Source organism: Diaporthe amygdali, assembly GCF_026229845.1.
Source record: "Diaporthe amygdali strain CAA958 chromosome Unknown NODE_23_length_778278_cov_65_433824, whole genome shotgun sequence".
Taxonomy (NCBI): Eukaryota; Fungi; Ascomycota; class Sordariomycetes; order Diaporthales; family Diaporthaceae; genus Diaporthe; species Diaporthe amygdali.
Window position 1 is genome coordinate 314,674 of NW_026517043.1, and position 13,053 is coordinate 327,726.

At 52.1% G+C, this 13,053-nt stretch overlaps 6 protein-coding genes across 6 annotated transcripts; 5 read left to right on the forward strand and 1 right to left on the reverse strand.

The window, feature by feature from the left end:
- Positions 1 to 859: 859 nt before the first annotated feature.
- J7T55_004808 (uncharacterized protein) lies at positions 860 to 2,147 on the forward strand (the record flags this gene model as incomplete). The annotated part of the gene is made up of 3 exons (XM_053130536.1): positions 860 to 874; positions 932 to 1,891; positions 2,127 to 2,147. The coding sequence occupies 3 exons, from the start codon at positions 860 to 862 to the stop codon at positions 2,145 to 2,147; spliced, it is 996 nt and encodes a 331-aa protein (XP_052991234.1).
- A 545-nt stretch (positions 2,148 to 2,692) lies between these two features.
- Positions 2,693 to 6,803, forward strand: J7T55_004809 (cation-transporting atpase 4; the record flags this gene model as incomplete). The annotated part of the gene is made up of 3 exons (XM_053130537.1): positions 2,693 to 3,067; positions 3,135 to 6,208; positions 6,266 to 6,803. The coding sequence occupies 3 exons, from the start codon at positions 2,693 to 2,695 to the stop codon at positions 6,801 to 6,803; spliced, it is 3,987 nt and encodes a 1,328-aa protein (XP_052991235.1).
- A 737-nt stretch (positions 6,804 to 7,540) lies between these two features.
- Positions 7,541 to 8,763, reverse strand: J7T55_004810 (uncharacterized protein; the record flags this gene model as incomplete). The annotated part of the gene is made up of 3 exons (XM_053130538.1): positions 7,541 to 8,379; positions 8,511 to 8,628; positions 8,698 to 8,763. The coding sequence occupies 3 exons, from the start codon at positions 8,761 to 8,763 to the stop codon at positions 7,541 to 7,543; spliced, it is 1,023 nt and encodes a 340-aa protein (XP_052991236.1).
- Positions 8,764 to 9,823: 1,060 nt separating this feature from the next.
- On the forward strand, positions 9,824 to 10,822 carry J7T55_004811 (carboxylesterase type b; the record flags this gene model as incomplete). Its single annotated transcript, XM_053130539.1, has 2 exons — positions 9,824 to 10,112; positions 10,167 to 10,822. The coding sequence occupies 2 exons, from the start codon at positions 9,824 to 9,826 to the stop codon at positions 10,820 to 10,822; spliced, it is 945 nt and encodes a 314-aa protein (XP_052991237.1).
- A 1,074-nt stretch (positions 10,823 to 11,896) lies between these two features.
- Positions 11,897 to 12,196, forward strand: J7T55_004812 (thiamine pyrophosphokinase-related protein; the record flags this gene model as incomplete). The annotated part of the gene is made up of 1 exon (XM_053130540.1): positions 11,897 to 12,196. One exon carries the CDS (start codon positions 11,897 to 11,899, stop codon positions 12,194 to 12,196), a length of 300 nt encoding a protein of 99 aa, XP_052991238.1.
- Positions 12,197 to 12,430: 234 nt separating this feature from the next.
- Positions 12,431 to 12,715, forward strand: J7T55_004813 (uncharacterized protein; the record flags this gene model as incomplete). Its single annotated transcript, XM_053130541.1, has 1 exon — positions 12,431 to 12,715. One exon carries the CDS (start codon positions 12,431 to 12,433, stop codon positions 12,713 to 12,715), a length of 285 nt encoding a protein of 94 aa, XP_052991239.1.
- Positions 12,716 to 13,053: the final 338 nt, after the last annotated feature.

Below are 13,053 nucleotides of genomic sequence, written 5' to 3' on the forward strand. Positions count from 1 at the left end.
ATTTGTCATAAAGTTTTCTTCAAGTCATCAAAAAGTGGTTCTGGAGCCCATTCAACATGGATCTCCAGTATATTGGTATCGTTGCCAGCTAGCGGGCAAGCGTGAGAATGGAAGCTGGTCAATCTACTTTTCGTATTGTTTGGAATATACCGTCGACGGGAACTAGGAATAAGGAACAGATTGAAATAGACAACCTTTTTCTTTCCCTTTTGTGTGAGATTACGCCGTCTTGATCCATGAGGTGCTGGCACCAGACAAATGTTAGTACAAGAACCGCAACCTAGGAGGTCGTGGATCTGCATTCTAATGCTATAGTAATTACTGACGTGTTTTTAGTATCGGATCTCGAAATTGTCCTCGCGGAATCATCGGACACGAGTAATCTTATGGCACGGGGTAGTGCTATGGATGGTATCGTATGCGGTGCTAGGGTTGCCGCAGAACTTTGTCGATGGCAAAAGTAAAACATATTGGTTCTAAATGAGAGTTGTTATTCCTGGAAGAAGAATTGCAACTAAATACATCGGTAAACATTTATTACAAGGGAACCGTAACACGGTGCCTAGGCCGAGACCTCTTGCGAAACATCGATCCATTTAGGCCTTAGGACAGCTGGATTATTCGATACTTCAGCCGGTCTATTACTTAGAGTCATGGCTTGGTGAACGGCATGTCAATGAGGTTGATTCGAGTTGATTGGACGGGGAGGCGACAAGTTTGCCGGAATGTCTCAAGGTCTTATGTAATCCTAAAATGACCAAACTACCTAGGGGACTCGCCGATCGTGAGGAGTAGCAGTAAAGGGAACTTTCTGCCTTTCCCATTTTGTGTCACACAGCCAATGTCTCGATGAGATACCATGAAAATCACACAGGTGAGCATCTACAAGCGAAACGGTATAACGCTAGAACATGCAAATTGACTTCGGCAGCTTTACGTTTATCCAATCAAGTCGCTGCGAGGCATAGCGCTGCAACGCACGAGGCTTGATAGACAGGGCGTCCAATATGACCGGCGCTATATGCTGCTAAGGGTGCACGATGACGGCCACCATGAAGCAGTTGAAGTTTCCAGATATCCAGCTTGTGCTCTTTTCATCCCCGAGATCCTTGAAGGAAATGGAAAGATCACTGTGAAGTACCAGAGCCCGGAGGAGCCAGTCTCTCCGCCGACACCAGCGCAAAACACAACGCTTGAGATCCCATTGGAGCCGGATATCTGCAGCCTGGAGACTGTGGAGGTTGACTTATACAAGAGCATGAGCATGGGCTATCGTATGCCTGAGGCTCACAACTCATGGTTTAGCTCTTGCTTCGGCTTCGAGACTATCCTCGTTTATGTTGGCGATGGCAAACGACAGGTACTTGGGTCTATGTCCCCGCATGTTCAAAAAAAGCGAAATCAGGGGTGGCTATCGTCCATGAAGAGCTACATTGGTTCGAACGACGAAGATCCTCACTGGCTCACGTTCACCTGCGTCGCATCGTATCTGATCACAACCGAGGCGTCTTTACACGATGTGAGCAGCCGGCTTCCGCCTGGCGAGGAGATGGACATTCGCAAGTTCAGGCCCAACATAGTTGTCGACGGTGAGGGAGCATTTGACGAAGATTACTGGGGGGAGATTGAGGTTGACAATGGTGTCCGGTTTGCTCTGACAGGGAACTGCGGGCGTTGCATGTCTATTAATGTTGACTATGCGACTGGGAGGCCCGGAACAGGTGAAAGTGGCAGTGTCCTGAAGAAACTGATGAAGGACCGCAGGGTTGACCAGGGCAACAAGTACTCACCGATCTTTGGGCGATATGGCTTCCTTCAGGCCGAAGAGGCAGAGGTCCAAGTGGGAGACGAGGTGGCTGTGACCAAGCGGATGGAAGAGAGGTGTGTCTGGGTAAGCACTTTCGGAGTTTCTTTTTTTCTTCTTCTTCACCTTGTGGGGACAGGTTTCCATCATGCAACCCCTCTCACAAACCACATCTTGCCTTCTGTCGGACTGCAGTGTGTCCTGTGAGATGGGCTGTGGGCAGAAAATATGCAGACCATTTCACCTTACCCTGTCTTGTTGGTGGTGTAAGGCGAGATGCGTGGTGCCATGTCTCGAGCGCGAGCTAACTCGGATGCTGCAGGACTGGCCTCCATACAAATGAAATTGTCCGGGGAAACGATACTTGGACGTCAACGCATTTTTTTTCCTAGATGGATGCGTCTTGACTTCGGTCGAGTCGAAACTTGTCGAGGCGGCTGCTGCAACTTAGATAAACCCTGGTTGTACGGTAACTTCGCGGTTACAGTGCAGCTGCTGTAACAATGGGCCTGTGCTGGCTCGAGCCGAGGCCGCTCATCCGCTAATAGAGGCTAGTGCTGCAAGATGGGGGTCCTGTTTGGGACAGCACCACACAAATTGCCTGCATTCAGATCCAGCTCCTTCTGGCCAGACCCAAAAAAAGTACAGATGGCGACTCCAAATTTCCTTCGTCATCTGCTCCCTGCCTAGTTATCGACACCTCTCACCTGCTACCACTCTCTCCCATCTCCGTTCCTTTTTTCCCACTCTAACACGACCCACGCGCCGCCCAGTTGAAGCGCCCAACTCCATCTCCAATGCGGTAGCGCATCCATAGACAATTGACCTCGACCCGGTTCCCTCTCATCGCAACCACCACTGCGCAAGTGTTGCTGCCGCCGCCCCACCATGGCGCCGCCGCCGCCTCCGACGACTCTCGTCGACAATCCGCAGATCAAATCTGCTGAGCTCCTGTCCCCGCGGCCTCTGTTCCTCCATGCCTACGTATGGCCCTTCACCATCATCTGGCCTGTCTTCCTGGCCTTCTACCTGAGCCCTGAGCTGTACGACAAGCACATTGGTGGCCAAGAATGGACCTTTGTCTGGATGGGAACAATCATCACCTTCCAGAGCCTGTTCTGGTTGAGCACCCACTGGAGTGTCACTGCCAGGGCCATAATTACCGCGAGGAAGGCTTCGTCCATCGAGGAGGCGCAACAAATCAAGGTCATTCCTGTCGCAAATGCTGGCGTAGCTGACATTAGCGACCTCATCCGGGAGAAGGTGAGTCTTTGGCGCCAGCGCCCTATATTTGTTGGAGCCCATGGAACTGTTGGCTGACCTCCATCAGATCGATGGCAAGAACAGCCTTTCCTTCCTCTTTCAGAAACGTCGTTTCCTGTACGATCCCGATAAGAAGACATTTGCAACCTTGAGCTATGCCATCGACGCCGAGCCAAAGCCTACCATCGAGACCTTCCAAAAGTCCAGAGGCCTGTCCAACGCCGCTGAGCTCAAGAAACTGGAGCAACACTATGGCGCCAATACGTTTGACATTCCGGTTCCTACATTTACAGAACTCTTCAAGGAGCATGCTGTTGCGCCGTTCTTTGTCTTTCAGGTATTCTGCGTTGGCCTGTGGATGCTGGACGACTATTGGTACTACTCGCTGTTCACCCTCTTCATGTTGGTTGTCTTTGAGAGCACCGTTGTCTGGCAGCGCCAGAGGACCTTGAACGAATTTCGTGGCATGAGCATCAAGCCTTACGACATTTGGGTTTACCGACTGGGCAAATGGACTGAGGTCCAGAGCGACAAGCTTCTCCCCGGAGATCTCGCGTCTGTTGGCCGAACCAAAGAAGACAGTGGTGTCGCATGCGACATGTTGCTGGTGGAAGGAACAGCTATCGTTAACGAGGCCATGCTGTCTGGAGAAAGCACACCCTTGCTGAAGGAGTCTATTCAGCTGCGCCCAGCGGACGCCAGATTGGAGCCTGAGGGCCTCGACAAGAATGCCTTCCTCTGGGGCGGTACCAAGGTCCTACAGATCACCCACGGCAATCCTGATGACCCAAAGCCTCCCGTTGCATCCGGAGTCCCTCCACCCCCAGACAAAGGTGCGATGGCTATTGTTATCAAAACCGGTTTCGAGACGTCGCAGGGCAGCTTGGTCCGCACCATGATCTACTCCACAGAGCGTGTCTCCGCCAATAATGTCGAGGCTCTACTCTTCATCCTGTTCCTGCTCATCTTTGCCATTGCCGCGTCTTGGTACGTGTGGACAGAGGGTGTTCAGAAGGACCGTAAGCGATCCAAGCTCTTACTCGACTGTGTTCTTATCATCACGAGCGTGGTGCCTCCCGAGTTGCCCATGGAGCTTAGCTTGGCTGTCAATACAAGTTTGGCAGCTCTTGCCAAATACGCCATCTTCTGCACGGAGCCTTTCCGTATTCCCTACGCTGGTCGCATTGACGTGGCTTGTTTCGACAAGACTGGAACCCTGACCGGAGAGGATCTTGTCGTTGAGGGCATTGCCGGTCTTGGCCTTGGGGCGTCTGGCACTGATACGCCACAAGAATCTGATGGAGCGCACAGCAACATGACACTGGTCAAGGATTCTGGTTTGGCCTCCACACTCGTCCTTGCTACTGCTCATGCACTGGTCAAGCTTGACGAAGGTGACATTGTCGGCGATCCAATGGAAAAGGCTACCTTGTCTGCTCTTGGTTGGACTCTTGGCAAGAATGACATATTGACGCATAAGCCTGCGACAGCTGCTGCTGGAGGAACTCAAGGGACTGTTCAAATCAAGCGTCGCTTCCAATTCTCGTCCGCACTCAAGCGTCAGAGCTCGATTGCCACTGTCACAGGCAGGGACCCAAAGACTGGTGCACAAATGCGAGGGACCTTTGTTGGTGTGAAAGGCGCGCCAGAGACAATCATGAAAATGCTCGTTACTGTTCCGGCGGACTACGAGGAGACTTTCAAATATTTCACTCGCAGGGGATCTCGTGTATTGGCCTTGGCGTACAAGCAGCTTTCGACAGAGGATGAACTAGGTGCCAAGAGGATCAACGAGCTCAAGCGTGAGAATGTTGAGGCTGGTTTGACATTTGCTGGATTTTTGGTTCTCCACACCCCATTGAAGGACGACGCCAAGCAAGCAGTCCAAATGCTGAACGAGAGCAGCCACAGGGTCGTCATGATCACTGGTGACAACCCTCTCACTGCTGCTCATGTGGCTCGTGAAGTGGAAATTGTTGACCGCGACGTGCTTATCCTCGACGCTCCTGAGCACAATGACAACGGAAACAAGCTTATATGGCATAGCGTCGATGGACGAATCAATATCGAGGTGGATCCGTCAAAGCCCATCGACTCCGACATCCTGACGAAATACGACCTCTGTGTGACTGGCTACGCTTTGGCAAAATTCAAGGACCAGGTTGGCTGGCATCAAATCCTGCGATACACCTGGGTTTATGCCCGAGTCTCTCCCAAGCAAAAAGAGGAGCTCCTCTTGGGTTATAAGGACATGGGCTATTTTACCCTGATGGCTGGTGACGGAACGAACGACGTTGGTGCTTTGAAGCAGGCTCACATCGGAATCGCCCTCTTGAACGGAACGCAGGAAGACCTCACCCGTATCGCCGAACACACTCGCAACACCAAGATGAAGGAGATGTATCAAAAGCAAATCGACCTGATGAAGCGCTTCAACCAGCCTGCGCCTCCAGTACCTCCACTGATTGCTCATCTGTACCCTCCTGGACCATCCAATCCCCACTATCAAAAGGCCATCGAGCGTGAAGCGCAGAAGAAGGGGGTCTCCCCGGCCGAGTTCGCCCGGTCTCAGGGACATCAGCAGCCTATCGAGACAGTGACATCTCCCGGCGCTCAACAGCTGATCAATTCTGACCCCCGTGCTGCCAGACAGGCAGAGGCAGCTAAGAAGGCCTCCAGCTTTGCCGACAAGCTTCAGCAATCAATGATGGACAGCGAACTTGACGACGGCGAGCCTCCTGCTCTCAAGCTTGGAGATGCCTCCGTCGCTGCGCCGTTCACCTCTAAATTGCGAAACGTCATGGCTATTCCCAACATTATCCGCCAGGGTCGGTGCACGCTTGTCGCCACTATCCAAATGTACAAGATTCTCGCCCTCAACTGTCTCATCAGTGCTTACAGCTTGAGTGTCTTATACTTGGAAGGTATAAAGTTCGGCGATGGTCAGTATACCATTAGTGGCATGCTTATGAGCGTCTGCTTCTTGTCTATCTCAAGGGCCAAGTCTGTCGAGGGCCTTTCCAAGGAACGCCCACAGCCTAACATCTTCAACTTCTACATCATCGGCTCTATTCTCGGACAATTCGCGGTTCACATTGTTACTCTGATCTACATCGCGAACGTCTGTGACAAGCTTGAGCCGTAAGTTTCTATCATGCCATGTTTCAAAGCGGGATTTGATGCTAACATCTTTTACAGCCGTGGCGACATTGTCGACCTTGAGGCCGAATTCACCCCATCGCTCCTCAACAGTGCCGTCTACCTACTACAGCTCATCCAACAAATCAGCACCTTCGCGGTCAACTACCAAGGACGCCCCTTCCGGGAAGCCCTTTCTGAGAACAAGGGCATGTTCTATGGCATCGTGGGTGTGACAGCCATTGCCTTTTCTTGCTCGACTGAGTTCATTCCCGAGCTCAATGAACAAATGAAGCTGGTGCCATTCTCGAGCGAGTTCAAGTCCACCATGACGGCCGTCATGGTTGTCGACTACGCAGCGTGCTGGATCATCGAGGTTGCTCTTAAGAAGCTATTCTCGGACTACCGGCCGCGCGATATCGCGCTTAGGAGACCAGACCAGCTGGAGCGTGAGCGTGTGCGCCATGAAGAGCAGCAGAAGCTTAAGGAGGCGGAGGAGGAGAAAAAGAGGCTCGAGAAGGTGGCTGAGTTTGAGCGGAAGGTCGAGGCGCAGAGGCAGAGGCTCGAGGCCTGGAGAGACGGGCGTCAGCGAGCCTAGGTGGCCTTGTGAATCGACACAAGTTAGAAAGGTTCACGTTTAGGAGAGCATATAGACTGGGGAGAGTTCAAGTAGAACCACGCAATATCTGGTAGACTAAGCGTAGTGCAAACGCTTGAACCAGTGCAAGAAGTTAATTCACCCAATGCTCTCTCATGGTTTGAATGTCGTTGAAGGCTTTGTAAAGTCTGGGGGTTCTGGACAAAGTAATGAGTGCAGGAGGGTGTCAGACAAGGCGACTGTCGTCCTGAATCATTACCATCAAGTCATACGTTCATCACCGTTGATATTTCAGATTGGTTCTCACTTTCGAACCGAAATCCAGGAAATCATTGTGCTATTGTACAAGCAGCTGTCTATTTGCATCTTCGATGAAGATCGAAAGAAAAAGACTAGACCACGCAGGAAGTAGCAGCTCTCTCGTTTTATCTTGCCTCTTGTCGCACCCATTGGATCCAAATCCGCAACAACGAAACTGGGATATACCGGCCAAGGAAGTTCAGCGGGGGAAAAAGCATCCAGAATAGTCATCAACCCGTCCCTCAACCATTACAGGCAGGCAAAAGTCCACATGTGTCCTGAAACAAGACGGCAAGACAGGGGGAGATTCACCAGCAATCCTGTGTGCCCCTCAGGCGAGTGACATGCACTCTCCAAGACTTTTGGGAGTCGCTTAGCTCATCCCAAGAGAGGTGCTCCGTCCCGTCCAAGGGGTTGAAAGGCGCCCATAGAGAGTCCTAGTTTCCGGGGTTCTTGGCAACGAAGGCGACACCCTTCTCGATGTTGTTCTTGAGGTCAGCCAGGCAGGCCTCGAGCATCTTCTCCTCGTTGGCATCCAGCTTGCCGAGGGGCAGGATCTTCTCGACACCGTTGGGGCCGAGCTCGACCTTGGAGGAGAAGAAGTCGATGCCCTGGTCCTTGTACAGAGGGGAGTCGACGAAAGTGGGCTCAACGACGCCCTTCTCGCCCTGGGAGGCGCGCAGCAGAGACTCGGCCATGCGGGCACCAGCCATGGCCATGGACAGGGTGGCGGAGCCGGCACCGTCCTTGGCCTTGACGACCTCGTCGCCACCGAACTGGACGCGCTTGACGATCTCCTCGTTGGAGGACAGGTCAGGGTGGGCGGACTGGGAGAAGAGAGGGACGATGGTCACGCCGGAGTGGCCACCAACAACGGTGATGTTCTCGTCGGCGGGGTCGGTGCCCTTGACCTGGGAGACGAAGCGGGAGGCACGGACGACGTCGAGAGTGGTGACACCGAACAGGCGCTTGGGGTTGTAGACACCACGGGCCTTGAAGACCTCGGCCACGATGGGGACGGTGGAGTTGACGGGGTTGGAGATGACGAGGATGTTGGCGTCGGGGGAGGCCTCGGCGGCGGCCTTGGCCAGGTCGCGGACGATGGAGGCGTTGGTGTTGAACAGGTCGTCACGGGTCATACCGGGCTTGCGGGGGACACCGGCGGGGATGAGGACAACCTCAGCGCCCTTGAGGGCATCGGCCAGGCCGGAGGCGGTAGGGTCGTAGCCCGTGACAGTGGACTTGGTGTTGATGTGGGAGATGTCTGCGGCAACACCTGCAAGGGACAAGGGCTGTTAGCATCGTGCTCCAGCTGCCAAACTATCACCGGAGCAAGCTGCACCGGCAATTGGGGCGCGACTGAGGCGACTGAGGGCAGGCGATCATGATGGGGCGGACAATGCTTACCAGGAGCCATGCGAATATCGTACAGGGCAAGCTCAGTCACTCTAGGGTTGAGCTTGAGCAGCAGGGAAAGAGGCTGACCAATGCCACCAGCAGCACCGAGGACGGTCACCTTAGACAGCTACAGAGGGGACAGTACATGTCAGTTCTGGCTGCGGAAAAAGACGCAAAGCTGCAATGGAGGATTTACCTGGCGAGCCGAGGCCGAGAAGGCACGGCGCTGGAACATGGAGGCCATTCGAGGAGCGGCGAACATCTTGGCGGTCTTGTTTGGATGTGAAGAACAGAGAGAGACTGAGGGCTGGTTGAAGGGGTGACTGTGTTAGCACAAGTACCGCGGCAGGTCAATGGGAAGTGGCAGGCAGCTTTACCGACAAAGACGAGAGGCTGAAGGGTTGATGGTGACGACAATGCTGTCAAGAAAAGTTTCCAATCTGAGGTTGCAGGTTGCGTCCAAAAAGCTCACTCCGGTCGGTCTTGCTGATGTGGAGCCCAGATGGCAGTTTCGGCGCTAAGGAGCTAGCCGAGTGTCCCCTCAAGGCTTAGCGTGACGGGCCATCGGAGCACCTCGGGATTCCTAGACCTCCAAGCACCTGTGTGGTGCTACAGCCGTCGCCCACACACACACTCTCTCTCTCTCTCTAATGAAACTGGGCAGTCAGTCCGGTAGTCCGGTACTCCACATGACGATGGACTGAATCCACACAAGGGTTGCTGGTGGTAGGCTTCACCAGAAGAAAGACTCCCGTGATCATGTTCAAGACCAAGAGGTGATGGTGATGGAGAGTCTCTCCTCAGCTGTGCAGCTCCACAGTCCAAACTGCCATGGCTTCATCTGGGCAAATGCACATCCTAAAGCCTATCTGTCTCTTTCAGCATGGCAATGTTCACATGTGTGGCCCATGCATGTCCCTCTATCTTGCTCACCTCTTGGCCTGGGGATCTTCTCTTGCTGCAGAACAGCATGCAGTAAAAAGTCAAGTCTCCTCAAAAGTCTACTACACACTATAGGAGAAGCTGCACCTTTAAGATCAAGCTTTGTTCACCTCATCTCAAATACCACCGGATCATCCGTCCGTTGATGCTGGCTTTGCCTCTCCGGACTTAGCCACTTCTACCGGAATTGCCGGACCAGCCGCGCGGGGAGTGATCGCACTCTCGGCCTCCGACCTACTGAGGAGTGACTGTCTTGATAATAATCCATATATACAACTCTCTCATATGGCCACTTGTGTTCACTGTGTATGCAATTATTGACCAAACCTTCTCACATCGACCCCTTCTGTGTACTCAGCTTCCTTCAGTGATTTATCGGTATGGAGTCCATAAGGGAAGCCCTGGCCAAATTCGGCAATGCCTGGAACAACGAAGTGCCTCCTGCGCTGGCAAAACTCTACGGGCCCATTCAAGCCCAGCACAACAAGAAGTACGCAGGCCAGATCAAGGCGGAGACTGCCATCAAATATGGGCCGGATCCGAGGAATCGTCTCGATGTTTATACCCCGGTAGAGGCGGACACATCTGGGGGCTCCGGCAAACCTGTTGTTGTCTTCATCCACGGTGGTGGCCTTGTGACTGGTGATAATACCATGTATGCTAACATTGGTACGTGAGCATTCCACAATTGCTGCTCCCCGTACAGATCTAACTTGTGTACAGGCAATTATTTCACCAGTAATGGCTACATCACATGTCTCGTCACATATCGCCTAGCTTTGCAAGGGGGGCACCACCCCAACGGTGCAGAGGATGTTGCCTCCGCACTCCAGTGGATCCAAGCAAACATCTCCAAGCACGGTGGAGATCCCGGCAAAGTTGTCGCCATCGGCCAAAGCGCGGGCGGCCTACACCTCGCCACGGCAATGTTCCTCGGCAAGCTCGATCCAAACCCCAAGCCGCTCGTCCACGGCGCGGTCCTGCTGTCAGCTGCCTTCATGGCAGATAGCAGCGACCCCAGCCGGGCGAGCGTGCTGAAAGACTGGTTCCAAACCGATAACCTGTTCGAGATCAACCAGCGCTGGTCGCCGGTTGCCATCTTCCGTCAACAGTTCTTCGGCACGGCGACAACTCCGCCGCGCGAGAAGCTGCCATGTGCGCTGCTGATGATGGTCGGCGAGGATGAGGCCGATGAGATCCTCGACGGTACATTCGAATTCCTGAGTGATTACAGGAAGAGGTTCTCCAAGATGCCGCTTTTCGAAGTGCTCAAGGGTCACAACCATGTCTCGTACACCTTTGGGCTGGGTCTGGATGAGCCAGAGTATGCAGCTGTCGGAAATAGGCTGCTTGCTTTCATTAAGGAGAAGACTGCATAGTTGAGAATTTGAAAGGCTTTGAGGCATGCAGCTTTCACTCCTTATTTCTGTGCCAATAACCCCGCAGACGGCCTCACTGAAATCTGGTTAGTCACCTCTGTAGTGCTGTCAGTCCCTCACTATGTCCACTAAGATGTTCTGTGAAAAGTTTTCTTACTGGAACAAGCAACTAGGAGTGTAAGATTGATTTTGTCAGGCTCAGGTCCTTGTGGCATAGAGCAAAGAATGCTTGCTGATTTCATGCATCGGCTCTGGAAATTTGTGTGTCCAATATGAATGGTGAAAAAGCAGGGATCGAAAGAGACATTCAGCGAGTGTTGGAGCCGTAAATTAATCCAAATTGTCCATATTTTTACTGTGGTTCTCAAGAGAAAGAAGTCTGTCAAGATTGTATTATGCAGAATTCTCAGAGGCATCTTTCACTGAGGATAGCTGATCGTGAATCGCCATGAGAGCGCTTATGAGATATAGCCAGACAGAATAACTGTCTGTGCTCTGTCAAAAGCTATAAAGCCAATAGGCCACCCACTACCATATAGATTTAGCAACTCAAATTACATGGAATGCTTTGCATGTGGAATTGTAAAACATAGAGTGAATGGGGAACTTCAACTTATGTGAGCACTCTCGTATTTAATAGTGTGAAAATACAACACAACTATCAGTAAATCAGATATTGGAAACACATGGTCAAGCTCACAGTTGCCAGACACATAAACACTTACCCTCATCAATAAAATCTAGATTCCTACTTCCTCAACTGGGTGCCAATATCAGCGATATCATATCCTACTAGCGAAACGATGCAATGAGAATCCCACTAGCATGTCTTACGCGCCTCAGATGCTTTATACATGCAACAAGAATTTAGAACTGCCTTGACCTCAATGAATGTAACAATATGTCTCAATGCTCTAGCAGCTAATCAAAATGCTTGATAATGACTTATTCACTGACCAAGCTGAGTTGGAAGTTTTCATTGGGTTATTCGAGAATTTCTGAGCTTTCTTTGTAGACGTAACTGTTCAAGGTTTTGCAAGCTCTATATTTTTCATAGCAAACTAGCTTGCTGAGATGATCCACTGGAGCCGTCACAGCCGGTTCTCTATCCACAGAGAAAGCAAGGCCAACTGTCTTGATGCCAAGCACGACACAGCCCAGTCCCCAGATGTTAACTCCAAAGGGAGCATGCTTCTCGGAGCTTTGATCATGGAGCTGCTCGCATACGGCGGAATCCCGGAACTTCTCCGGCCGCACCGCAAAGGCGACCGCTCCCAGATCTTGAGCAGCCAGAGTGGTATCGCTATCGACCGCAGAGCTGTACACCTCTTCCAGCTTGTGACCACAGACGGGCACATCCCATACCAAACATGAGATATTTGGCAAAGACTGCAAGATGAGTTTTAAGTCCCACACCGAGCCTCCACAAGACTGCGGACCCTGGAACACTTGACAATACTTTTGCGGTGGCATCACCATCGGAGACACTCCACTATAGACCATGCCGGAAAGGATGCCGCTTTAATCCGGAATTTCTTGAATAAGAACATCCGGGTAATCGGCAACGTGAGCCATTTCAATTGTCGTTCCACAGCAAAAGGAAGAAACATGCAGCCGCGAGTCCTGCTACCTTATGTGCTCGAGTTGCCAGATAAACATGCTAGAAGACATGTTGCCTGCTCTCGTGAAGGAGAGGTCGACAAGTTTCTCCGAATGGGTGCGAAGGAGGTGAAAGGAGAGGTCATGATCGGGGAAATCACGGACGGTGCAGCGATCATGTGGCTCGGCTTTCTCATCCGGCATGGCATTGTGGATGAGCAGAACCAGCCTGACTTGCTTCAAATCACCGACCGGATTCACCGCCACTTACCGTTTTCAACTGACAAGGCATAAGCATGGGAAATGATACTCCTTAACATCCCACCCGGAAGAGTCCTCATCCAACAGCGGGGGCGGGAGGATCACCCGAACGCATCACTTACCCAGTCTATCTTCTAGAAATGGCAATGCGATTTTCTTCTGACTATGCTTATGCTTGTGTCTGACTCTATACACCCACGTTCCGACGAGTCACGGCAGCCGCTGTTCCGCCCCCAAAATGCCAAGAGAGACTGTGTTTTCACTATTGATGACGAGGACTTCGCCAGTTGAGTCAAGAGAATCAGACGTGAACATTTCTCCGTAGAAAATCATTGCCGCGCAGAGGTTTGCCCCGAGCAAGTTAACGTGCT